The sequence below is a fragment of the Botryllus schlosseri genome, chromosome 4, assembly GCF_051294905.1.
Source record: "Botryllus schlosseri isolate E-star chromosome 4, Bs_hap1, whole genome shotgun sequence".
Lineage (NCBI taxonomy): Eukaryota > Metazoa > Chordata > Ascidiacea > Stolidobranchia > Styelidae > Botryllus > Botryllus schlosseri.
The window spans coordinates 17,678,336-17,705,699 of record NC_137239.1 but is presented as its reverse complement, the minus strand read 5'-3'; the positions used below and the strand labels follow the sequence as shown (position 1 = coordinate 17,705,699).

The 27,364-nt window shown below is 41.6% G+C and overlaps 3 protein-coding genes and 1 long non-coding RNA gene across 5 annotated transcripts in view; 3 read left to right on the top strand and 1 right to left on the bottom strand.

The window, feature by feature from the left end:
* Window positions 1–3,332: 3,332 nt before the first annotated feature.
* LOC145437180 (glutathione-specific gamma-glutamylcyclotransferase 1-like) lies at window positions 3,333–5,814 on the bottom strand. The gene is made up of 2 exons (XM_080314372.1): window positions 4,209–5,814; window positions 3,333–4,142 (listed from the first exon to the last, which is right to left on the bottom strand). Exons 1-2 carry the CDS (start codon window positions 4,461–4,463, stop codon window positions 3,618–3,620), a joined length of 780 nt encoding a protein of 259 aa, XP_080170498.1. The 5' UTR covers window positions 4,464–5,814; the 3' UTR covers window positions 3,333–3,617.
* Window positions 5,815–9,492: 3,678 nt separating this feature from the next.
* Window positions 9,493–12,704, top strand: LOC145437178 (T-box-containing protein TBX6L-like). The gene is made up of 4 exons (XM_080314371.1): window positions 9,493–10,277; window positions 10,349–10,457; window positions 11,124–11,285; window positions 11,701–12,704. Exons 1-4 carry the CDS (start codon window positions 10,039–10,041, stop codon window positions 12,412–12,414), a joined length of 1,224 nt encoding a protein of 407 aa, XP_080170497.1. The 5' UTR covers window positions 9,493–10,038; the 3' UTR covers window positions 12,415–12,704.
* An 830-nt stretch (window positions 12,705–13,534) lies between these two features.
* LOC145437179 (uncharacterized) lies at window positions 13,535–15,458 on the top strand. Its single transcript, XR_013914606.1, has 2 exons — window positions 13,535–14,783; window positions 14,839–15,458. It is a non-coding gene; the product is annotated as an uncharacterized LOC145437179 (long non-coding RNA).
* Window positions 15,459–17,496: 2,038 nt separating this feature from the next.
* Window positions 17,497–27,364, top strand: part of LOC145437175 (renin receptor-like) — a 43,564-nt gene continuing 33,696 nt past the window's right edge. The window contains exons 1-8 of one of the 2 annotated variants that reach the window (XM_080314366.1): window positions 17,497–17,649; window positions 18,026–18,184; window positions 18,662–18,753; window positions 18,815–18,931; window positions 21,485–21,655; window positions 22,447–22,575; window positions 22,826–22,912; window positions 25,077–25,992. In XM_080314366.1, the coding sequence (XP_080170492.1) occupies window positions 17,604–17,649; window positions 18,026–18,184; window positions 18,662–18,753; window positions 18,815–18,931; window positions 21,485–21,655; window positions 22,447–22,575; window positions 22,826–22,912; window positions 25,077–25,361 (1,086 nt within the window). In that variant the 5' untranslated portion in view covers window positions 17,497–17,603 and the 3' untranslated portion in view covers window positions 25,362–25,992. Of the gene's footprint in view, window positions 17,650–18,025; window positions 18,185–18,661; window positions 18,754–18,814; window positions 18,932–21,484; window positions 21,656–22,446; window positions 22,576–22,825; window positions 22,913–25,076; window positions 25,993–27,364 lie in introns of those variants that run through there. The other variant, XM_080314367.1, reaches the window with a different exon arrangement.

Here is a 27,364-nt window from a genome sequence, read left to right as displayed (position 1 = left end):
GGTCAATGCCGTGTCCAAAGCATTTGAAAGAAAAATAGTCTTAAGTGAGCATGTTGCTTTGTCAAATAAACACAATTCAAAACAGCCTAAGCAATGTTGTATTGGATACTCCCATGTTTGCAGCAGTGGAGGTCTCGCACTCATCGTGATTCTTGAATAGGATAGCATTTGCCTCGTCGGTAATGAACTGACCTTCCGAACGCTCGCGACTCGTTCATTGGACTGTTTATTTATAGAACAGAGAAAAACTCACGCGCTACAGCGTCTATTCACATACGTGTCCCGTATCACTGGGTAAATAAGTTAGACATAATGTGACATAATGTGTATAAATGTACGTTGTGTACGTGTCCAATACTCGAATATATCGTGATCATCTACTCAATATGTACGACGTGTAGCACCTTTTTGCTTTGTACCTTACTTCAGGTCAGCAGTTCAATTCATTAATAATTCCATCGCTTCAAAACACCACAAACTTGCTTACGTTCTATAATCGATGAATCACCAGTATCTCCACACATTTGACACACACTTGACACGTTTTTGTGTGCTGCAAGACTACGATATTAGAGTAGCCTGACATCAATGATTATTCAATATTTCAATGATTTATCCGTTCACGAACCCGATCAAATTTCCGTTTGGTATGCTGGTTAATTATTTCAATCCAAACTAAATGGCATTATTTGTTGAGGTGTTGCCAGTACGGATATACTTGATCCACTGCAAAACTAGTTAAACTATAACGTCGGTTTCTCGGTATCGTAGGGGCCCCAACTGGGCCTGGATGAGCGCTCGAAAGGCCACAACTCAAAATATGTGGTGTTTTAAGCATACAAGATAAGGAAGCTATAAATTGCCAAGTTTATGAATCAATTCCATTGCGGTCATTGCTCAATGACTTCTTCGCTTCGGAATCAACAGTACATAAGTCCAGCGCATGGGAGTCCTCGTGGTCCAATTGCCATATGTTCGGTACGAATCACGAGTAAACACATCGCTCTATCAAGTATGAAGGAGCAGTACTGTGGAACAGCATCTCGCCGACAGTTCTCGGGCATGTCCATGTCCATTTACCACATTCAAGTCAAAATGCAAGCTGATTCGGTGTGGCGAGAGAGCAGATTCCACTAAATGGCAGCGCAATCTCGCGGTGTTTTGAATTGATAAAACCATACTAAAAAGCCAACAGGTCCTCGGTTATATTGCGTTTCTGATGAATCCTTGCCATGGTCCTGGCAAACTACCAAGTTGAACGTATAGAAACAAATTTCCATACTATATCATACTCGCACGTTTCCATATTGCATACCGAAATTTCGTCCCATACCGTGCTATGTCCTGGTCTTCTTAATACGCTTTAAAAAAATGAAAGTGGGCCGTACTGTAGGTCTGCAGCTGAGGACTATAGTCAATAGAAGTATCGACCTGGTATGTAGAAACACCATTACTACTATAAATAGAAATAACATACCAACAATAAATTTCTTCTATAGAAATAATATCCCGTAGTCTTTCTCAGTTAGATCTCGTTGTGATAATTTACATTTTGCCCACGACTCCTCAGCTACCATCATTTGGCCATAAGACATAGACGAATCATAATGACGTGACCTTGTTTTGGTATGTGACGTCAATTGAACTACAGATGACGGTGGTCTGTCGTTGGTGTTCTATTCCTGTGCCGATTGCGATGCATGCACTTACGGCGCGCGAAGTTGCGCATGCACGCAAAGTTGTTGTTAGTGTATGCGTTAAATGCAGAGACGGCCACAATCCAGTCTATTGACTAACTATTGTACAGTAGGGTTACCATATTTTTGCAACACAAATTCCGGACGCTCTTTAGCGCCCACTAACGGATTTCAAAATGATTTATGAGCACATTGTCGATCAATATGACGTCACACTAGCGAAGCTTTGTCTATCTACTGCAGGTGGTCACGATCCGGTTTAGGAGTACGTGGTTGTGTGTTGTAAGTTGTAACCAGGGCCGAAGCCAGATTTTTTCAGCCCCTTCCTGCAAAAATATACACTGATCTCGGGCCCACCGTAGGGTAATCGATACAACTTCTGGGGGCTTACTATATGCATCTGGTCGTTAAATGATTTGAATGAATTATGTCAATAATATTGGTCCTTCCATATAATACTATATAATTTGATCCTTTCTCCGCCCACGTGATCAGAGTTAGCGGTAGAGCTGGTAGAGGATGATGACTTTGAAAATGCAAGGAGCGTAATTGCCTGTACATCGCTAAGTCATGTTCATGTCACACCGATAAGATTCGTTATCAGCTTAATGCCTGTGCGCACTGCACCACTGAACTATATAAGCATCCAACCTTTTATGGTCGTGAGTCGTGACTCCATTTCCAATTTGAAAATGTTCCGTGGCCCACCTCAAAATTTGATAAGCTGATTACTAATTCAAGGTCGGCACATTTGCCCATAGACTTACCCACGGCCTATTTTGGAAGCTGATTTGATTAAGTTCAAAATCTTCGTGAACCCAAGAATAAAGGCAAACTACTCCCTGGTTTAGAACTACTATCTTTGAATAAAGCATCCAGACGGCCTAAACCGACTCTATAAATATACCGTTATTTTGTGATTGCGATTACAATTAGACTTATCTCTGTAAATTGATGTAATTTCTGTTTATTTTTTATCGCAGTTTTTGCGAGCGCGGTAGTCCCCATATTGAAACCAACCATAAGTGAAACTAAATCGCGCCTAGCGCGAAGAAAAATTTTATGTAGCATAAATCTGCCCAAAAATAGTATTGTTTATGTTGATTTAGGAAAAAAATATGAGCCAACTTCAAAATTCCGGACATTTAGGCATATTTTAGAAATTCCTCCCGGACGCGGTTTTAACAGTGAAATTCCGGACATGTCCGGGAAATTCCGGACGTATGGCAACCCTATTGTACAGAGTATATATCACAATTTTTCAAAGGATGCCAAGCTACGCTACTGCTTCGAAATCACAACGCAGAAAAACCCGTTTTTATATCACGTGTTTGTGCGCAACGCGTTTGTGAGAGTTTGATCCACCCCGTTCTACTTCTCCAATTGAGTCGCACACTTTAAAGAGGCGTGTGCGAATCGAAGCATATAAATAATGTATACATATGGTGAATAAGCGCAGCTACATCGATGTATGGTTTACGTCATAAATCAACCCACGCCATAAGACATCCCACGTCATCAGCTGATCTGAACTGAAGTAACACGACAAAGTAGGCTATTACATACGTAACATCACGAGGCCTTTAGCACAACTTTTCAAAGAAATCGACTGATAGCCAGCTTCACTACGATGGATTAAATAGAACACCAGTTTATTGGTTATTTTACATTCACAATGGCATAAAACATACCTCTTATTGTAAACAAAATAAAAATCGCATCTATACATGAAAGAATTGGTCTGCAGTAACGAAATTTTGAAATATATGGCACCGGTACACGGCAAGGTAGATAACACGCAAACACCGCAATATGTACAAATAAATAAAACAGTAGCGCTTTCACAATATTTAGTTATGATGTCGAATGCCGAGCTGCAATTAAAAACTTTTGATATTGAATCCGCCGCAATAAAAATATTTATGTATGTCTTATATTACAAAAATCGTTATACAAAACAATGCTTTTAGAGGCGGCAATCATATGCTGGCGCGAGGCCAAACACGAAGCAATATAGTCGTCATCGGCGGGCGACTTTGACGCTAAAATTGCATGGCAAGCGTGCTCCAGAATCCGCAAGTGCGGATCCGATAATTCTGACGCAATGGCGCGTAAGCTGTCGGTGAGACGAAACAAGTATTCCAAATTATGTCCACTCTTCCCTCTGGAGTGTACAATCGTGTTGGCGATATCGATTTCGTTTGCAGGGCCGAGATACAGACTGTTGTTCGGACTTGCTATGAATGTCACGGCCTCTAACACCCGCTTCTGTGTGCAACCTTCCACTTGGAATTGTAGTGACTCGAATGTGTAACCGCCCAGTGTGACTTCCCGCCCGCACAAGTGCTTTAAACCGTCGTTGATTTGTTCAAAACCACGCAGTTGGAATGCTTTTCCCCATGTTTCGGCGCCTGTCTCTTTGATCAGTGTGGCTACTCGCCCGGGCTAAAAAAGTAATAAATCACATAAAATATAGTATAATAGTTAGCTGATATGCAACTATCAACTTACCGATTCTGGTGTCCCGCGGTGTGTAGTGTTTCCCTGCCAAAATCGAAGTGCGTAGTCTTCAACGAATCCGTTTTCTGACTTTGAATATTCAATCTTTGGCAACCATATCAAAGAACCGTATCCGAATATCCACAAAACGGGCTCTTCGTCTTCGTACTTGAAATAAGGAATAAAGCTATAGTATTCCGGTTCGATATTGTCTTTCATGCAATCTTGATGTGGCGCGTAGGCGAATTTTCTGCTATGTGGGGCCATCCTTTCTATGCCAGAACTTGTATTTGATATGATGTACGAATTGAGTTAAATTCTTTTATATAACTCGGTGATTCCCAGTCGATGTGACCAACTATTGCGTCAGACGCGTTAGTATCTGCCCGAAGCAAAATATCAGTTATAGAACAACCCCGTTGGCTTTTCTTTACCTAGTCGCTTGGTCGTTAGGTTAACTATAACGGACGCCATTACCAAATCTCAAATATGCCCAAGTATACTGGGTTGACTGCCCTGTTGGGCAACAACACAAGGCACTTCGATCCATCACAACTTGTTTATAAAGATTTGCGGTCGCTTGTGAAATTCGAGAGAGAAACGTCCATTCGAGCGTGACGAACGCTGTCTATTTCCGTAATCAGCTGTTCGTGTTTACTACTACAGTCTTTGTTTCCTTCAACCAAATAGCCAACCTCAGTCACAACAATAATAACACACGGTGATCGCAGTGGCCGGCTTGGCTCAAAGTACTCGAACAATGCCTATTTACCTCTGAGTAATGTGGAACGTCCGACAGTGAACCCATATCCAGAAGAAACAAAAGGCCAGCAACGATTGCATCAATCTGGGGATTGCGGCGGCGTGGCAAGTTATCCTACTGTCTGACAGCAGCGATTGACAAAGAATTCAGCCGAGACGATGTTCCATCACGACATTCTGGTTTGAACGAGATATTGGCACCGCTTAAGACACTGTCTATATTGAGAAACTATGCTATTTAGGTGGATCCGTTTGGTGAGTTTATCAGACAGCGTTTGCCATAAAATAGATCGATGCTTTTACTGTATTTACAGAATTCTACTACAATTTGTATTATAAAAAAGTAGTTATGGTATAACTGTCACATATTGTTTCAACCTCCACTGCATATGGACATTTGACACTGACAGTATGACGGTATTCGAATGTTTACTCACACTGTATGTATCACTATTACGTTACATATCAGTACCAACCGAGACCAGCTTTTGAAGGCAGCACTATAATATCCAAATCTACCTACACTACAGCGACTAGAATGGGCAAACTGTCTTCGGATGCGGACAGAGACTTTTACTCCCCTGCTCTTTAATCCAAGATAATTACACGTTTGGCGTCGATATCGATATCATAAACTCATACCATCATACACGAAAATCTCAGAATAGCTTGAAAAGGCTGCGACGTCACCGTATGTTCTTCATCCTATGCCTTTCACTTCCTGACCTCATATCATAGCTTAACAACCTCGTTAGAATGAGAGAATAACTTTCGCAGTGGTAGGCCTACTTCAGACAAGTGACTCATGACATTTCACACGCTTAATAATAATTAGCACACTTGAGGTATGGACACAAGGGACACTTTCTCCGTAACAACATTGCTAAAGGTTGCGACAATCCAATGGTGAGCGGCCTTCATGCCCTTTCTGTGTCAAATTTACAAAGATAGCCGCGTCCCGAAACGATAAACTTCAACCACGTGTCTTCCATTTTACGTCTTACTCGAAATAATTTGGATTTGACTAAAGTCCATCACTTTTGCATGCACTCGTTTGACTGCATGCTGACACCAACCGTGGAGGCTGGTTTTGTTACTTTGAAAATTGATGTATTCATGCAGGTCCGTAACAGCCGCACCCCAACCACATAACTGCTCATGCTCACACTGCTGCACGCCAAATATCCCAACATTAGACACCTCTCGTCCCGGGCTGAATTTCATCCCTACATATATGCATAAATTAAGTTTTGCAGCAGCAAGCAGTCGATCCCCATGCAGTTCCACCTCGCCATTATTATACCCCCTTTCCAAAGTATTTTACAACACTTACCGGAGAACAAAGACATGTAGAAGTTCTGCCATTAAGAAGCTCCGCTAACCAACTGCGAGATTTTTCTCCACATTTACCGTTAAGTCCATTAAAATCCCTGGCTTGCATTCAAAATTGCAAAGGATAAGTTGACCCGATACAAAGCTAGTCGCTGTTAATTACAGTGACAGCTCGCTTCATGTATATAACGGGTTACAACGACAATAAGTACACGCATAGACTAGTGCGGAGCGGATCGGCGAATTCTCTGGTCCTACTCCGATTCTGATTTTCAAAGCTGTGGTTCGACTCCGGTCCGACTCCTAGGCCGGATTCTAGAAATGACCGTGATCCGGTCCGAAAAACTCCGATAATGATCATCAACTCGAAGGATGACATCGAATATTGATTGAAACAATGCAAACAGGAAATTCAAAACTCAAAGATCAAACCCAACCCTTATCTGAAGTAATTATGACAACTTGGACTTTTCATGTGGCTTATTTCCATGAACGTTTCACTGTAACTATGGATTCGAGGGTGGAAGAGGGTAAGACTGTCATATTCTTAGTAAAAAGCACTGATCCGGCTCCGATTCGACTCCGGCCGTATTAGAAAAAGTACTGTTCCGGCTCCGGAATGAGAGAATGAGAAAATCCGGCCGGATATCCAATCCGTTTCCGGTACATGCTCCGCCCTACCATATAGACCAAACGGATACTCGCTACCGTATGCAATCATTTTCCATGCCCACAAGTCGCGATTATGTTCGATAAAATTAACCATTCATACCTGCAAGTAATTATGTCAAGGTTAAACCAGCCCTTAGTTTTTCTCTCTCTAAACACATTTGGAAATGTATCTGGAAATCGCCGTATTATTGTGGATCCCCGCGAAGTTCAGAGAATACTTGATATAATATTGGTATTCTTTGAAAATCATTACTTCTACTTATTATTGAGTAGATCCGTGGACAATTACCGTATTACTGCTACTTGGAGTATCAATGCTGGGTACTTTAATCGGGTCTTTCTATTACCGCAGTACATGGCGCCTATCGTTTCTAATACATGCCTATCAGCGGTTATGTTTCGGGACACAAGGCGTGTGATTGTATGAATCAATGTTTTGTATGCCTATACGTGTCCAATACACGAATATGGTACGATCATCAGCTCAATATGTACGCTGAGAACATTATTGCTCTGTACCTATACCTAAAGTCCTATGTTCGATGAATCACCTATTGACACACATCTCTTTTGTATGTAGCGAGACTATATTGTATGGCTCGGTAATTGTTGCGTTCTCCCAACCGTCTAGTAACCGACGATATATTCCGATTGGTAAGCTGAATACTTTATTTTCAAATAGAAACTGTACTACATCATACAGAATGTTAAATAATGATACCACATATTTTCCATCTTACTGGAGGTAATGCAATGGACGCTCCAAGGATCGCCAAATAAATTGGCATTTAATAATCAAATGAAGCATCAAACATCTTTGCTTCACTTGGAATAGGTAATATTGATTTTATCATCACATTCAGTTTCACGTTATTTCAATACTGAAATAATTTCAGTTTCAATGATGTGCCACAACAAATCCTTGTTATTCTCACGATGTATATACGGGAAGCGATATCTGCTCCTGACCACGCCCGATACAATATTTCTCGGTCCGTGGAAGCGATTGTCATATAAGGTTAGTTTTGCTCTACATATGTATATAAGGGAGTGTGCAACTACGACCCATGTGCAATAATTCTTCTTCGCTCACAGCGAGCACTGAAAATACTAACGGCTTAAATGCACTGAACTTCACAGTTTCAGCACTGGAGTATGACAGTTGGTCGCCGATGGTGAAATGAGGTAAATCAAGACAGTTGCGTCCGAGTCAACAAAAATGTATGTGTGAACAGGGCACACTGTACAGTACATTAAGCCTCTAAAGTCATCTCCGAAATTAATTAATTTTACACAGCAAAAATCATATGAGTATGCGTCATGGGAAGCTGATCGCATATTCCACTTAGTTAGGACAACGCAACTGGCAATTTCTCTTTCTGATGTCTGAAGGGTGGTGTGTGCCAGATCGACTGCGTGGGCGTGTATAAGCGTACTTGCGACGTGTAAATGTAACTTCTCGTGTATGGACGGACATGTCTCCGTTTCCTTTATTTGTATGGCCACGTTGCGATAATTTTATTTTTTGCACACGACTTCATCCGCTTCATCACGTGTGACTCAGTTAAGGATCTTGATCACGTGAATTTGCCATTACACATGACGTCATTAAAACCGGATGACGATGGTCTGTCGTTGGTATTTGCTATGTGGATTGCTAATGAACGCGCATATAATGCTAGTTAAGTTGTTGTTACTGTATTCGGTATTAGATTAAATTGAGATGAAACGACTGGCCTATTGACTGGTTATTTTACACAATCATAATACTTGAAGAAGATATACTAAACTATTGCTTCAAAATCACAATGCTGAAAGAAAAAAAACTGTGTTACAACATGTGTTTGTTGTGTGCAAATACTTCAAAATAATTACATAGCAAGATATGATCCAGAAAACAGATTTCGTTTTCGTTTTACACGGATTGGAAATACTAATACGCGATTGATGCTGTGATTCAAAACCCATCTTGTTGAATATATGTTTTATATCAATCCAACCAACTTGAGAAGTCGCCTTTCCTTGTTACATACGATAAATGTCACACTCGTTCTCGCGGTATATATGTCGGTCAAAAACACAGTGTTGGGATGAGTCAATACACTAAATGATTTGACATGACTCGAACTCTATATGAATGAGAAATCTGGAACGATTCGTGACTCGCATACAACTTGTCGAGTGAACTTTCAAGCCATCAAATATTTTATGTCGCAAATCCTTCTGACCTTCTCATCCGTACTAGAAATGATCACGTCTTCAATACCAATTCGTTATTTCCATTTCCATTTACGTCTTAGATACGGTCATAAATTCGAGCAGCAGCGACATAATCGCAGACCAAGCAGCTTCGACATGCTCGGGCTTTGCCGGGCTTCACCATGTCATTATAACTAGCATGCATAAAATTATGAAATGAGTATCGTTTGGTTGGAACTGGCTGAGCCTCCGCGTCCGTCAGTTGAGCGTCCATATTGGCATATTCACCCTATTTGGCAATATGCGGGATCATCACATCAACATCATCAACATCACACCTTTCCAAGCATCCTTCGATCTCAACAGTTGGGAAGACGGATCCCGGGAATACTAGCTATTATATTTGAATCTGCGATTTCAAACGACTTTGATACTGATATGAATGAGTCGCTACTGTCATCCATATGTTCTTATCGAATTAACATACTTAATGATGTTTATTACGATACATTATAGAAGCAGTCCGCCGCCAACGTCTTGATAACGGCATCCCGCCATTGATACGGTAATAAGCATTACTTTAATGATGATAAGAACGAGAGAGTCCCGCGGTGCGCATCCGCGTACGGCCGTCAGAACTGAATCCAAATACACATTATTCACGCTGAGAATATGACAGGTATGCGCCTAAAACACATCCCGTAAAGTTACTGAACGACCACGGCTGCGGAGCAGTTGTTCACATGTTCTAACTAAAACAATACGCAATACACATAAATTGTAACTTAAAAGTACAACGTCGCGGTGAAATGAATATATGCGAGGTCATACCAAGCAAGGCCTCTCATTCGCAACCCGTCGCTAGCAGAAGACAGAGATGTCACAACAGTATCCAAGTCAAGTTCCTAGCTGCGTATATGGTCAGAGTAATGCCTTATTGGTTCAAGATCCGTGCAACGGTGGCGGCCAACTGAGGGCTGCTCCCGACGAAGCCTACGCGCGAAGAGATCTGGCACAGTGCAGGGAGTCAGCTGTTCGAATTACGTTATGCGATCAAGCGTTGTGGAATCAATTCAATTCGATCGGCACCGAAATGGTGCTGAATAAAGTTGGCAGGTAAGTCATATTGTGAGGGAGATAAGCTATTCTTTTATGACTAACGTGTAATGATATTAATTTTGTTTCAGGCGAATATTCCCATCGTTTCGAGTCACGTTTTCAGGATTGGAGCCATGCGCGCGCTATAAAATCATGATGGATGTCGAAAGAGTCGACGAGAATCGCTATAAGTTCCAGGTAAGAACATCTCAATTTTCTTCATATTACCTCTATGCGTAATAGATGTGGTATGATGCATGTGTATTATGCATGCATGATGCGATAGCAGCATGTTGATAGCAGCGAAATTACAGCAGCATAGCAATTGCACGTGCACTGAGAGGAAATAATTTTATCGTATAATGATTTGAACCAAATCTGTATGATTACCATATATAGAGTAAATAATTCTTTCATAACCTCTGTATATCCTACAAATTCCCGTCAGGAGTTGTGATTCTCCATCAAGAGGTTGATACTGTCGCCATTGAGCAATTCAATGATCACTATTAGCACGTGGTTTAAATGACTAGATATCGGTGTAAAACAAAGCCACCGAACTGGTTTGTGATATAACTAGTTTTTCTTATATTACTTTGGATCCGCAATTGTACAATCAACCGAATTTCGGTTGCTCCAGTGGCGCAATCGGCTAGCGCGCCGTACTAATATGACAGCTGCGGAGCAATGCGGAGGTTGCGAGTTCGAGCCTCGCCTGGAGCATCTTTTAGAATATGGAAGTAATCTGGTATCTCTTCATACATAGTTTGCATTATAATTTTTAACTGGCAATCCCTTATTTTCATAAAAATTGCAGGAATGACATTGTCCTGGGAGAGTGATTACTTTCTATTCGTCTTACAGGATGGTCGATGGATAGTCGCGGGAAGAGCTGACTTGCCTTACAACCAACAAGTTTTCGTGCATCCATTGTCGTCGTCAACTGGCGAGGATATCATGAATAAGATCGTATCCTTCCACAAAGTTAAATTAACCAATTCACCGTTGAAGCTGCAAAACGGCAAGGTAAGTAAAACCGCTTTCATTTTGAATGCTTCAATGTCGTATATTAGTCTGAAAGGGTCGGTCTGTAGGGCAGCGAGTTCGAAATCATGACTCCGACACCCTTTCATCTTTTCATTTTATCGCAATCTTGTGATTTTTTGGAAAGGATAAATTTAATAACAATAAACCGACCTGACATAAGCGTATTCCACCTATTTTAACCTCGCTATGGCAAAACATATTTCGAATGTTTGATTCCCACTCTAATTTTTCAACTATATTTGTTTACAATACTACGTCTCAACGTGACACTTTAGTAATATTAATTTCTAATTGCAATGCCATCTACAAACACTAAACAGCTTTGGAAAGGCTACGTTTGCTTCTGATGACAATTGCCCGCGGCTCCAATTGACTATATCATGTTTCATTTCAGTTTCTTCTCCATTCCTTGCACCGCTACCAACTCCGCGTGTACATCGCAAGGTGCGACAGTCTGGAAGATATATTCTCCTTCAGTTTTGTGGAAACAAACTTCATTACCGTGACTGCGTATCAAAATAGCCAGCTCTCTCAACTGAAAATTGCTACCAATCCTTACTCGAAAGGCTTCCTCCCCGGTGGGACAAGAAGGAGGGTTAAACAGAGCAGAAAACACGAAGAGTGCGACTTGCCAGGCCCCAAAAGAAGTCGCACCGAATGTACGCCGATTAGGTCACAAAGGAAACAAGACGATGCGCAAATGATGAACTCGGCCTCAGCTCCCATCTCAAACATCGGACATTATGTGGAAAATTGTGACCGTCATCAATGGCATCAATTTAACGAAGTATATTATGCAAATCATGTACCTGGCTGTGGGCCTGCAGCATCCGCTTGTCCCATTTATCCACCACCATATGACTGCGATGGTCCCGGGATTCATCGCCATTCATTGATACAGTCAAATACACGGGGAAGCTATAATTATGAGTACCGAGAAGAATATCTCCCTCACGATGAGCAGCTAGTGAACAACGGATGCGCAGCTGACCAATGGTACAACAACCATGTCCCTCTAGCCGGCCAAGTCATTACCAATCACTATTGCATTGGAAATGACCTACCTGTATGCGGAAGCTTAGATGCGCCAAGAAGGCATGTGGTGTGACTATTGCGCTATTTCATTTACTCTTGTCTTGATTGCTGAAATGTTCCTCCTCATGTTCTGACAAGCATCTCAATTGCTTGGGGATGTGAATAAGTCTGTTTTGTTGTGGACGACAGTGTCGTTAAGGTGAACTAGGGACCCATTCCACGCTTTACCCGTGATATTGGAGTGGCGGTGTCATTTACGATATTCCACCTGCGAATTGAATCTTTGCTGCAGTTGCTTTTGTATGAGGAATTTTTGATTTTAGTAGGGTCGACTATGATAGCAATAAATTATAAAATGTGAAATGAACTTTGATTGAGGCAGGTGCATAAAAAAATAGGTCAGTGGTTCCCAAACGGATGGGGGGGGGGATTCCTCCCTTAGGGGGCATTTTGAAATTTTTAGGGGAGAATCTGACTTCAGGGTTGTATCGCAAGATAACACGCGGTTCACAAGGATTTTTCATCACTATTGTAGAACCGTTGAGTGTGAAACTATATAGTTCTTTCCAATTGTATGTTTATTCTGGCGTATTTTTAGCTAGATGTATGTGTATATGCGTTCTGTCGAAATTCCACCCCCTGATGAAGTGCGACTCACGAAGCAATTTCGTTGGGCCCGCGACAGCCTCTCGACCATATTGCTACTGAGCAGGGAAAAGTCACGCCGAATTCGGAACAAGGACGTTGGTGAAGATGTTTGCCTTTTTAAGCCGAAAACTGAGCTAACGTGAAATACACGAAATTCGTTTATTCAATTCACGGCCATCACAAAGCGAGCGTGATAAATATTTTTTCCTCAGGACCTACCCGACCGTTAAACATCAGGCAAAAATTAACGCAATGTTTTTACAACGGAAGGGACGACCTGATTTCTTCTGATCTAGTTACTGTCTAAATAACAGCTAGACCCATCATCATCATCATTGGTTTATTAGCAATTTTATCAGTTCAATACACCACAAAAAATGCGATACAATGAAAAGACAGGAAGATGTCGAGGCGACAAGGAGTAGTCTATGGAATCTGACACCCACCTTGGCCTAGGCGATGTAAAGAGGAGGCATGCACACTGAATGAAAGTAAAGAAGATAGTATAGAAAAAGAATGCGACAAGAAATAGGGCGGCATGTCATGGGTGTTTGCGCTTACGCATTTCATTTGTTAATCTTCATTTTAGTAATCATTTGTAATCAAGCCTTTTCAGATAGGCTGTTCTTACCGCTATATAAAGCGTCTGCGAACCACCATTTGTTGGTTATTTACGTTGACGCAAAATTAATTGTAAAACTTACATTAGTTACGTTTATCTTGATTCTGTTACGTTCGCCGGCTGTATGTTGCTGTTGCTGTTGCTGTTGCTGTGCTTAGTGTCAGCTATCATCATCAAGTTGGGCGTGCTATTTTGTTAATAAAGTCATGGATCACGTGTATGAATTACAACGATTAGCATCCGTAGATAACCCCATAGACAGGCTTCTGCGCCTATAATCGGCAGCGCAAGATTCAAACTGCCGCGCAGAAACAATTTACAATTAATTTGCAATTTGCAATCAATTCGCCGGTGGAAGATTTCCGTCGAATGTTCTCTACATTGAAGAGAAGAGGGCGTTTTCTTCATGGACGGAGCGGACGATTGCGATGTTTCCACAGTCTATGTTCACCGTTTCGAGAATCAGGAGCTCAAGTTTCATTTCGTCCGTTCAGTTTTCGTATTCCAACAACGCGTTGATCTCGTCTACAGCATTCTCCGTTTGTCTGAAAGTCGCATAGATTGCATGGCTGCCACATTCAGGATCATTGCAAAGATGGCAGCGCAACTGCATGGAGAGTATATTCTTCTCTCTCCAGATGATATCACCAGGGACCATATTCACTCGGGTGCTTGAGTCACAGTTGCCGACAGAAATGCACAAACGTTGGATGCGGAAGATTGAAACACCCTCTTGAAGATCATCGAGAACTCGACCTGACGATGATGCGGATTGGCATTCAAGGCAGCAGAGGGTCGAGACGGAACAATTTATCTGCACAGACATTTATTCCTCTGCCCAGTCGCTTCATTTTCGCCCTCGCTACCGTTCCCTTATGGTATTGACGCACATCGGCTGTTAGACTTGTGTCAGTCCCCTCGCATCGAAAGGAGAATTCGGCTATTTGAAGAATTTCTACCGTGCAAAGCCTGAAATATTGGTATGATTCCGAAATATTCATTTCGAGCTGTTGCACGTTGCGAGGACGCCTCTTGAGATTATTTCGACTTCTCCGTTGGTGACGAATTTTGGAGATTGTGATACGATTCATCCGACATCGAGAGTCATCATCGCGCGCCTAGGTGAAACTGTCCAAGCTGGAGTCGCGTTCGATTGTCTGCGCTCATTCATAGTGATTTATTCTCGTCGTTTTGTAGACATGCTGAACGCCTCTGTACCAATTCAAGGTGATATATTCTCATCGCTTGTGTAGAGTTGCTGAACGCTTCCTTATTTACTCCAAATGATTAATTCTCCTCACCTGTAGAGCTGCCGAACGCCACCCTACCATTTTAAAAGTGATTCATTCTCGTCGCTTGTAGAGCTGGTGAACGCCTTTCTACTATTTAGGGTGACATATAGAACGTCATTTGGATCGGAGGTTCAGTAGCTCCTTGTATGTTGGTCTTGTACAATTTCACTTTGCTCGTGTGAATGGTGATTCGAGTAGTCGACTTATTTTGAATGTGCATAACGTTGATAATTCTGTTGACTGGGATCAGTCAAATGGGGGAGTGTTTGCGCTTACGCATTTCATTTGTTAATCTTCATTTTAGTAATCATTTGTAATCAAGCCTTTTCAGATAGGCTGTTCTTACCGCTATATAAAGCGTCTGCGAACCACCATTTGTTGGTTATTTACGTTGACGCAAAATTAATTGTAAAACTTACATTAGTTACGTTTATCTTGATTCTGTTACGTTCGCCGGCTGTATGTTGCTGTTGCTGTTGCTGTTGCTGTGCTTAGTGTCAGCTATCATCATCAAGTTGGGCGTGCTATTTTGTTAATAAAGTCATGGATCACGTGTATGAATTACAACGATTAGCATCCGTAGATAACCCCATAGACAGGCTTCTGCGCCTATAATCGGCAGCGCAAGATTCAAACTGCCGCGCAGAAACAATGGGAAGCGAGATCGATAGGTCAGTCGTGGTCCGGTAATCTTGAGGATGGACTGTATTTATTTAGTAGTAATTGCTTGTATTTCGACTTGAATGTGGACATGCTCGTCGACTGTCGGATGGCCGGCGGGATACTGTTCCACACATCAGGTCCGGCATATTTGATGGAGCGATGATCTTTTCGGTCGATCATATGATATTTGGACGACGTGGACGCGCGTGTGTTGTACTTGTGCGCTTTTGATTCAGAGGTAAAGAAGTCATTGAAATATTCGGGGCAACAACCGCAGTGAAACTGATACATAAACTTGGCGATTTCTAGTTTCCGCATATCTTCTATGTTTAGGACGCCGAATCTCTTCAGCAGCGACTTATTGGATTGGCAGCCACCCTTTGGGGCCCTAGCTATGATTCGGAGTACTTTATGCTGTAGTTTCTGCAGTGGCTTGAGTGCAGTTTTACTGGCAGCCCCCAACAGAGGATGCCATAATGTAACTTCGATTGGATTAAGGATTCAAAGAGTATCAGAAGAACCCATGCTGGCATGAAGCGCCCAAGGCTGTAGAACAGGCCACACTTCGGTGATAACTTAGTTTCTAGGGACTGAATATGACTCTTCCAGGACATGTTCGAGTCCAGTAAAACTCCGAGATATTTGGCATTATCTGTGTTGGAAACGGGCTGACCAGCGATATTAACGGTTAGGTTATTTTTTGAATTTACTGTCAGCAATTGCGATTTCGAGGCGTTTATGCAAAGGTTGTTCTGGGCCGTCCACTCATGAACTTTGGGCATTTGGTCACCAGTCAGGGCATCCAGCTCTGCCGTCGAAGATGCGGAAGAGAGGAGGTGAGTATCATCAGCTCTAGCTATGATACGGAGCACCTTATGTTGTAGTTTTTGCAATGGCTCGAGTGAAGTTTTATTGGCGGCCCCCCAACAAAGGATGCCATATTGTCACTTCGATTGGATTAGGGATTTAAAGAGTATCAGAAGAACCCAGGCTGGCATGAAGCGTTCAAGGCTGTAGAACAGGTATCAATACTTCTAGATGTTGAAATTGAACCAAAATAGGCGTGCCTCATTTTTTAGACAACCTAACAATTTTATGAAGTAGCCAGTGAAATTTTAAGAAAAAAACTACAACATATTTTCGAACAGCCCTAATGTCAGTAGGCGAGGTCGATATATCAGGTTGTGGTGTGGTAATCCTGAGGGATGACCGTAATGTGGCTTTCGATTCGCAGAAACCAAATTCAAAGGTTGTATTCGCTCTTTTATCTCACTTGGACTTACGAACTCGGTTTTTCATTAACGAAAGCGATTTATCCTCCTTTCACTCTCCTTAGCTCATGCACCATCGAAATTCGTTATCTATGGTCAACTAGTTATAACGATTTTCACGTGACCGGAGGTTAGGCTGTCAATCAATATTTTTGCATCGGGCTACGGAGATTGGAGTGCCTGTGGCCGCATTTTGCTCCTCTCTGGTAACGTAACTTAATTTTCTGCTTCCTCTGTGGCGAACTATTTGCGGAAAATTTGCATTCGTAGATAAAATGCATGTTTTTATGACCTCGTCCATGCTGTGTAAACTGTAAACGTTAGTGACACATGTTCGGTTGTGTAATCTACTGAACTGAGGCGAGATCGGCGTTTCGCCGTTTCGTAGTGAAGTCAGTCAGTCCGAAAGGCGAAAGGGAATCTACGGTAGTTGGTATTATTGAGCCTCGACGTGGAGATTGACCCAGGGGCAGTGTGAAGTGTCAAAGTGAAGAAATTCAACCCCCGCATGGGTAAATGGCAGGAGTAACTGGGAACTGCTAGGCCTTCGCATTAATCATCAACCCAAGCAGTAGCTCTTGGTTTCAAAATTGTTGGTGACTATGAAGGTTCACGATCCGTATAGCATAACGGAGACTGCATTGCATTGACTTGCTTCTTCGACGTTATCACTATATCAACTGTACTGAATATTTTCGTATGAACAGTAATAGATCTTATTGTGTAGATTAAGTACGGTATAGCTCCTTGTATGTGAGACTAGAATATGCAAGGAATCCTGAGAAGATTGATTTTGATATCAGTAATAGTGGGTGAGTGTTTGCGATACGTGTTTGCTACAACATCCCATCATCAATATAATAGATTGGGGTAGCCTATTCCGCAGATCGTAAAGTGCTGAAACAGCCCCAGAAAATGATTTGGTTTATACCGTATATAGGCTGACTTCCGCAACTGTGAAAAATAATATCGAAACTATAATTATTATTGATAGATTATAAACAACTCTTTGTGAGATGTAGCGGATAATTTCAGAACTTGATAAAATATTCCTTTGCACTATACTCAACTCTAATCGTTGATATTTAGATACGCAATTCATACTCGAGTACTGTCCACGAATCTCTGTGCTCATGTCTAATCGCGGCAGCGTAATACGCTCTGATTTTACACCACTATATTTTGCAGGCTTTGCAAAATGTGAATTCTACATTGTCCAATCTCCGTCAAGTATGAAGTTTGCTGCACCAGGCGAGACTGCGATACCAAGAAGTGAACTGTCCGGAGTGATCAATTTTCTATTCGGTTTGCCTTCGCAATTTCTTCAATCAACCAAATCATGGCCAGGTTAGTAGCAGACTAATCACTCACAGAATGGTATACGGTAGGTGATAAACCCAATGTGCTACCAGTTGTCAAGATGCTTTCCAACTTTGACAAACAGTGGGGTGTGCTGGGTGTAATTTGGTCGCATGGTCTACTCAACTAGACAAAATAAGTTGACAATTTGCACCATTTATATACTGGGGAAAGTGTATGGTTACTGCACATATTGTTCTGCAATGTAAGTGTAGCAATACTAAGCACACTTTTATTAGAGATCACACCAAATATTGTGGAGAAAATGTTAAAAGGAATTGCTTACCTTATGATTTTGTGCTGTGAACAAACCCTTGTGTATACCATGTCATACACAGTAAAGTTGGGAATTAGTTTTTGCTTGATTTCAATGTCATCTCATTACGATAAATTTCCTCACGTAAAGACATGCCAATTTTTTCCAAGATAGAAACCTGCTAAATCAATGTTTTCATATCGCTTTAGGTCTTGAAAGCTTCGATGTGTTTGATCCTCCAAAATTGAATGCTTTAATCACCGTCCATGTTCCTACAGGAAGTACCTTTTCTCCTAAGAAGGTAAATTATTGCAATGTCAAGGTGGCCCACGTGCTATTTACCTGCATCTTGTAATTCTCAGTTTGAAATCGAATACAAAGTCGCCGAGTCTGTCGGAACAACGACGCTTGTTGATCGATTGAATTCTGCACTTTTAATGGATGGTGGAAGCGAACAGTCATTTTCTTTGGAAGGCATGGTACGTTACTTGATAAAGGTGGTCAGTGAGACATCAGTCTTGTTGCTCGCTTGTCATTCAAGGCATAGCACTTACTAGAGCAGAGGTTCTCAACCTACTCGGAAAATATTCAGAAGTACAGAAAATTGAAATACATCTATTTTTGACCATCCGCTACATGTAAGATTGTCGGTACCTCTCAAGCGACAGAAAATCATATAATGCCAGTTTTGCATCACCTTAAATATAATTACCGGTAGGTGTTTTTGGAGAATTCTTCTCATTTTGTTGCACTTCGTGACAAGGGTGTGGGTTCCCAGATGTGTCATATCCACTCAGCTCAGATGCATCGCTTCCACTGCATGTTTCGTATGCTGCGATATCTCGAATCAAGGTTTCAAGGCTTCTAGTGACAAGAAGCGTATAATTGCAGTACCCGTAAACCGGGGTAACTTTGGACACTAAGCAGTAAAAGATTTAAATGGTTGTTGATGGAAAATGGTCGCCGCTGGATGTCCAATTCTTTTTCATGAGGCAAGAGTACCACAAGTAGTCTCAATAAAACATGGATTCATTTCACTACCAGGTAAACTTGACCCAACATTGATAAATTAATGGCGGGGGTCAATTTCATCAAAATTGATGACCATTAAACTTCTTACAACCAAACATAGATAGCATGTGATTCATAGATTCAAAACTTGGCAGCAGATACCTCTAAGTAGTCTTAATCCATGGCAAAAATCTCAGTGGGCTCACCCTTAGATCAATACAAGAAAATGTGATGTCCAAAGTTGCCCCGTCAAATTTTATCAGAACGGGGCAACTTTGGACAGTGGAAAATGTGACATTGAGAGCTCTGGAAAGTGGCTGCTTCATCTGTGTCAAAGTGTATCGTCAACTATAGTCATTATGACCGGCCTGATGGCTATTTAAAATGGAATGAGACGGTCAACAAATTAAGGGTTTGCCAAAATACGAAAAATGGGTAGGCAATGAGCTGAGAGATTGTAATCGGGCGTAAGCTACTTCAAAAACTTATCACATACTCCTAAAGATGTGCCTGCTGAATATGGGATATCGTAAATCATGACAAATATATCCATCAGAGGACATAATAAAAGGAAAGTGCTTCTTTTGAAGAACAGTAACATATTTGAAATCGGCAATAATTCACGGTAACATGCTTAATGTTTGCTGTCGGTTGCTGACACTGCCAGTGGGATGGATACCCCTCATCACCATATATATGTTATTTATAAGTCCCACTTGGTGAAGGCATGAGGGAAAATTGAGATAAGGGATGAATAAGGGGGCATTACTCTTCATAAACTACCTAATTTTTTTTTTGAGGGGGGGGTGGATTAGGTAAAAATCATGCAATAGGCCAGACATAAACTATTTTGTTTCAGTTTTAGCCACTGCTCTCATCAACTCTTGCCAAACAAGCCTTATTTACGAGGTTTCATAAACAATAGAGTGTAAAGGCATACAAAAAACTACATTGTCCAGAGTTACCCCACATGCAGGGGTAACTTTGGACACGGATAATTTACAAAAATAAGGTACTTATTTATGATCATGAAGATTTAGGATTAGGTAATTCTAATCTTTGCTCCATGACCCATGACAAACACAAAACTTGCCTCCCCTACACCCCAGCATTTCCAAGATACAGAGCGGAATTGTTGAAAATTGTCCAATGTTACCCCGGTTTACGGCTCCCAGTCATATCTCGCTACTCGACTCAAATCGTTAAAATTGATACTGAATTCAGATTCGAGTTCCTGTACTCAAATCATTGGGTCCGTCCCTAGTCGTACCCTATCACGCTCTTCGAGGATAACTTCAATCCACGTTATAGCCAGGGCGATTTACTGTCAAACGAAAGCCAAAATTTTGTAGCGTTAGCTCAAAAAATTGTCAAAATTGTTTACAAAGTCAGAAAATTTTGTCAACCTGCACATCGTTTCATAGATGTTTCCACTGTCGGCGAACTTGTAGCCTACTCTATAGGCCTACGGTTGTAGACGGGTCATTGTCTGCTCATTGTGAATCATTAACGGTGAAATGAAACAAATAGGTTGACAGGTTGTTATGCTCAACGTACCGCAATATCCTAACTGAAGCAAGACGGCGTGGGCATTGGTTCTTATATCAAGAAGCGCATGTTGAAAAATTGTGATGTACACAACATTGTCAGAATGAAGCAAGAAGGTGTGTCACCAGTGTTGCCGGACACAACTTCTGCTGTTGAACGTTCTTTCTCTATTCTTAGCAAGCTACTTAGTAAGGACAGACACTTTCCACCCGAGAATAGTATCTTTCGTTGTACTACAACAAATTTTAATCAATTCTGCCATAATGCGTGAATCACACAGTGTGATGTAACTGCTGGAATTCTTCATAGGTTCAGATTTCGTTAAAATGAAGTTTCTTCATACCAAAATTTGTCAGTTTTTAAGTTAAAAAGTTAACATAATATTCACTGAAAATCTCTGCTATTTGGAAATTTGGATGTGAGACATGGAAAGAGTATTGAATTTGTAACCCGATTGTTGCGTTTTTCATCAGTACCCTGGATCACTTGGTGAAGTCGACATGGCGAAATTAAGTGACCGGCTGGCAGGGACGGGATCTGTTTTGTCTATGTTGCCTTCAGACGTCGGACCACTTGCTGAGGACGACGAGACTCGAAAACTGTTGGGAGAGCTGCAAATGCTTTGTGATATTATGGGAAGAATTGTAAGTTCCTACCTAATAGGCCACGGTTCCAAACCTTTTTCTGGTCGCGACCCAAAATTTCAGTTTGAGAATGTTCCACGACCCACCTTCGCCCAAACCTACTTGCGGCTTATGCGGGAAGCTGTCGACTATGTGCGAATAGCAATTATGAATTTGTCAACCTACGCCTATGAAAACTATAGCAGGGTAGGCCTATATAGGTCTTTTAGAACGATTCCTATCTATGTCCAATCGAATTAGTCCAGTAGTGCTACTTAAATTTCTGCGTCACATGGAATACAGACACCAATCTGTAAGTTATTGGGCACTTGGGCAGCGCCGAGAGTGTTTGTGGAGTGTAGGTATATATGTATGTATAGTATTCACATACACATCTAACACGATCGGTCACTTGTAGTTTTCCTGGAAGGAGAGATATCTTTCCTAATGATTTTCATGCACCCGACACTTTAATGTTTACAGTGCCAGTGGTGGCTAGACACCAACTTTAGGCTACCAACAGTAGGCGGGTCTTTAAAATGATGCTGTGACTGATCTGACACCTTGTTTGCCCGGTTTGCATTCCTCAAGGGTTGCTTTTCTTTTCTATTTTGAAAAACGAACTGAAATATGCAGAAATGAGCTGCCGATATCCTATTGATTGGCATTCTTGTAATAGTTATTGGTAGATCGAAATATGAATACCGGTACTGGTATTTTTGATTCTCGATTACTGGCGGTATATTCAAACCGTTTTATATTGATGTGTGATGTTACAGCTCCGCTTTTTATTCAATTTATGTATATTTTAGGGTGATACTCGCAATCGCCAAAGTCTGCACATACTGCTGACGGCGTTGGACGGACTTGCTCATAAATACGGACCATCGTCATCTCAAGTTGAAACTGGAATACGGCTCTACCAGCTTTTTATCGAGAAGGTAAGGCATCGCTGCTAATATCGAGGCCTTTATATGGTCTCTATATTGCATTGAGATGTAAAGATGAACTAATAGCCGATAAATTCCTGTTTCCAATTGTTGCATTCGTTTCTGTATCCGATACTCGTAAAGTTATTCTTTCTTGCACATCTGCACAATTCCCTCGAATAGAGATTGAATCACGAATCCTAGCTTTGACTTGTCTACGGGCTGTTCGGTGGAAACGATTTTTGTCCCTTCGTATCCGCAGCTCAACGTCGCGCTGGAAAAGAAATTCAAGAACAAGATCATTGTGGAAGTAGATACAATTTCCAACGTCCCGACTGCTGCTTATCTGGTTAGTTAGATTTCTGTTATTATGTCGGTATACGGAATCGCGGTGTTTTGTGGATATTGCAGATGTGGTCAGGGTCAGTAACAGAGCAGCCTACTACTTTTAGGATTATTGCAGTATGTTTTGCCTGCTTTCACGACCTCTTAAAGGGGTTATGTTGTAGACTCCTTTAACATTATGAAGACCATCTGCCCATATTTTGTGTCCTAGTATATTTTTTCAGAAAAACTAGTTTTTGAGTCATGAACAGTGAAATTGTCATGAAAGCTTGGTGATATAACCACAGTATTAAGGTAACAAAATATAATTTGAACAGCTTCTTTGAGGTACAGAACTTCAATATACAATTGAATAGTATATTCATATTGAAATGAACCCGAATATTTTCGGCTGACACTCGTCAGGGGTAATCGTCAGCAACTAGTAGAGAATTCAAAAGAACAGCGTATATCAACAATCGTAACACAAAATATGACGTCACCAGCACGAAATGTCGAATACGAGAGCGTTCAATGTACTCTACTTTTTGTGTCAACAAAAAGAGTTCGTGTATCATCTAAAAATAGTACATTGATCGCTCTCGTATTCGACATTTCGTGCTGGTGACGTCATATTTTGTGTTACGATTGTTGATATACGCTGTTCTTTCGAATTCTCTACTAGTTGCTGACGATTACCCCTGACGAGTGTCAGCCGAAAATATTCGGGTTCATTTCAATATGAATATACTATTCAAAATATAATTTCTAAAACGACACCGATATTGTGGCGGTTTTATGCGAAATTGAAGGGTGAATCTTCGCGACTAATGCAAAACGACCGAGGACGCTACGAATATGAGCAAGTTTCGAAAATATATTCAGCAGCTACTGTGATAAACCTTTTCACGAGTTACTTACGACGATTTCACGCATATGGATGATGCAAACTTAACCAAAACGTAAAGTGTCAAAGTTTGACTGAAAAACGGCTCAAGTAGAATGGGAGGGGCCCAGAAACGGAACCTACGATAGTAGTGCAAGTGGACCAAACCCACTAGAGTACTCTGAAAAAGTACAAGTGCCTTGTCACTGACTGACTACGTCTGCTGAGTGTAATCAGAGGTGGTCAAAGTAGTCAGCACTGCTACTCAAGAAAAAGTAATGCCATAAATTTTTACTCAATTAGTGTAGAAGTAGCAATTACAAAGGCAAGTGGAATGGTGAAAAGAAAGGTCTGACATGATCTCATGTAAGTAGATTTGGTCGAAGGATCGCATCATTTTAGCAGTTAATTGGCGGTGGCCACTGCCCACTTTTGAAATTGCAACATGTAACTTCTTGACGCGCGCAAATGACGAATGACACTCTACAGACAGGTAATATCTACGTGAACATGTTCAGTAATCGTGATACAGGGGCTATTTCACGCTGTTATTATTACAATTTCACTCGTAAAGTGATGCAAGCTTGTCCCAAAAACAGCTTTGTACTTTTTCAAACTGATAGTGTACAAAGTAAGGAGTTTTTCCTAGAAAATGTTCAAGCGGAAGCGATCTAAAGGCGGAGGTCATATAGTTAGCTTACCCAGGAGAATGCGAATCGTCTGATTAAAACTTAATCGTGGCAACCGACTTTGCTAGATTGAGAGTTTCGACCAGGCGACTCGGATAAATCCTCGCGCGAAATAGTATCTGACTTTATGCGCCACGATTAACAGTTTTAATCAGACTATTAGCATTAGCCTGATTAAACATTAGCATTAGGATTAGCCTGATAAACTAACTTGGTGATTCCCGCTCTAAAAGCGTGACCACTCAAGTACGTTGTGCAAGTGGGTAAAACATACTGCATGATCTATGCAAGTGTTCCGAACTACATCTGTACTGACCACCTCTGAGTATGATCAATGTAAACTTTGATCACCGACAGGAAATTTGCGGTCAGGCTTCGAGTGGTACGGTGCAATCGTCTAAATCAGTGGTTCCCGACCGTCCTTTTGACCATTCCCTTGCTAGAATGAATCGAGCATTGAGTCGCTTTTCGATAAAAATATTGACAGAACGTTTCAACATTTTCGCCCCACAATCGACCCGTTCGTTATTTTTGCCCCCTACTTTCTGAAGATCGCTCCCCTTTGGGAATCACTGGTCTAAAAGATAATTTCTACTGAAGTCCCATCTTTACAGACGCGGCGCAAGCGAGACATATCCTCCAACACCAGTAGCGCGGGCAGCAGCTCTTCGACAACCGTCGCCAACCAGCCGTCAAACACTGCGCCCATCAACGTCACCACCGTCAACCTCGCCACACCCACCCACGAGAACTACCCGGTGATATTCAGCATCGTGCTGTGGCTCATGGTGGCGTTTTTTCTTGCCGCGCTTGCGGCGTCTTACTCTATGTTCTTCATGGACCCCGGCAAGGATAACATCATCTACCGGGCGACCGCGGGTAGAATGAAGAGCGACTGATGCGGCCGGACACTGTGCTCATGTATTTGGTAGCGATACGGACATCCATTCGTTGTCGTTAGGGCTGGGTGCAATGATTCGAGTACTGAAACTATATACCCCTTTCCAATAAGAGTTTTATGATCAACCAAAATTATAGTTTCGGTGCTTTTTCCAACGTCGAAGCCTTGAAACCTCGATTGGTCTTATCACAACATCCAAACATATACTGTGAAGGCACGCACGTTAGGTTAAATAACCATTTCTGTGAGGTTGTGATCAAACCATAGCATTGCAACTAAGTCAATCTTTATGCGATGTGGACCTAGCATCATTATCATTGTGGTCCTATAAGTGTTTGAACGTTATATGGAGTGATATTTGACTCGAAGGCTAGTACTCGATTTGGCATCAGATCACTCGGCTATTCGATCATGCTCAGCCCTGGTTGTCGTGCGAGGTTTTTCTCGTTGTGCTCGTGAGATATTTAATCGCTACTAGAGTAGTTTTTCGTGTGCTTTTCTTCGTAGGCGCGGTTGTCCGCCTGCCTCCGGCGGTTGTGGTGTCACACTCATTTATGAAATTGTTGTTTTTCGTCAGATTCTATCATTATGCAATATAGATGTATGTTGTTCAACGGCTGAATATCGAACGGGTGAAGTTATTGCGATCTGCGTTGGGTGGGCTTGAATTTGATTCAGTCTAGCGGAGCGGTTTTGTGCTAAGCGAAGTAGGCTACGTATCATGTGTCGCTATATCTGTAGGTGGTTAGATCATGGGTATCTAGACTAGGGACTGAATAATATGACATATGGTAACCCTAGAATAGCTCATGTTAGTGCTTGAGTAAAAGTAGTAGTGATAGTGATTGACCCACTGCAAAAAACTACATCATCGGTATCATTGACAAATCCACACGGGGGCCTGGATAGTGGAAGTGCAACTGATAAATCACTACTCAAAAGATTTGGTGTTCTAAACAGAAGATATGAGGAAGCGGCAAATTGCCAAGTTTACGTATCAGTTCCATTGCGGTCACTGTCCCTCAAATTTCAACTACTTCATCTCGGAGTCATAAGCCCACAAGTAGGCCTACAGTACACGCGCGTCAGCGAAGAACACTACCAGACCCCAATTGTGGAACAGCATCTCGCCGGCTAGCCGTCAGTCGCCGAGCATATCCGCATTCAAGTCGAAATACAATCAATTTCTTCTAAATCAGGGGTTCTCAAAGGGTGGGCCATGGCCCACTGGTGGGCCACAGAGCATTTTGACGTGGGCCACAGAGCTATTCAGAAAATTTCAGAATTATTGTGAGTCCAGTTCTATTTCTTCTGTTATTCGCTAAAAATATATTCGTGTTATCTAATTATACGTAGGCTACATAAAGCTTTTCATCCGGCTCTGATTACACGTAGTGGCACGTATGAAGTCAGCATGTAGGCTACAAATCGAAAACGTTAGGGAGAAACGGTGGCTTTTTCTACTGGCTATATGACAACCTACGGCTAACAGCAACTAAAATAATTTCAAGCGTATAATAACTGGAAGATGATGCTGAAGTAACCTAGTATTCCGGCAGGGTCATACGTCGTATGCCGTTGAAAGGGGTATACAATGAACTCGCAATGAAGTGCAATTGATGTACAGATTTACTGTATTTCGCCAGGCCGTATTATTGCAAGCTAAAAATAGCCATAATTGCAAATTATTAGCAACTTCTGGCGGAGGTATACTGCACCACCGCAACGAATCTTAATGGATTGAGTATTTATCGGATCGCATTAATCTTTGAAGTCAGTTTAAAATGTCCGGCCTGGAAATCATTGTACATAATGAAAGAGTAAGAGGAATTGATTGTATCATTGGATTGAATATTCTGACATCGCAACTTCAGTTGTTTTGGTACAGGACATACAAAGTAGCCTACATCATGCATATTGAAAAATCTTTCTCCACTTCTCTGTAGTACCCCATTCACCAATGAATTGTTCGATGCTGGCCCAGAATGAATATAATATTCC

What these genes read in the sequence shown, in the direction of transcription:
- LOC145437178 (XM_080314371.1), top strand. Translation starts at nt 10,039, where the DNA reads ATGTCACAACAGTATCCAAGTCAAGTTCCTAGCTGCGTATATGGTCAG. An exon ending in AGAATCGCTATAAGTTCCAG is followed by an intron (nt 10,458 to 11,123) that starts GTAAGAACATCT and finishes TTCGTCTTACAG; the next exon opens with GATGGTCGATGGATAGTCGC. An exon ending in TGAAGCTGCAAAACGGCAAG is followed by an intron (nt 11,286 to 11,700) that starts GTAAGTAAAACC and finishes GTTTCATTTCAG; the next exon opens with TTTCTTCTCCATTCCTTGCA.
- LOC145437180 (XM_080314372.1), bottom strand. Translation starts at nt 4,463, where the DNA reads ATGGCCCCACATAGCAGAAAATTCGCCTACGCGCCACATCAAGATTGC. An exon ending in ACCGCGGGACACCAGAATCG is followed by an intron (nt 4,143 to 4,208) that starts GTAAGTTGATAG and finishes TTACTTTTTTAG; the next exon opens with CCCGGGCGAGTAGCCACACT.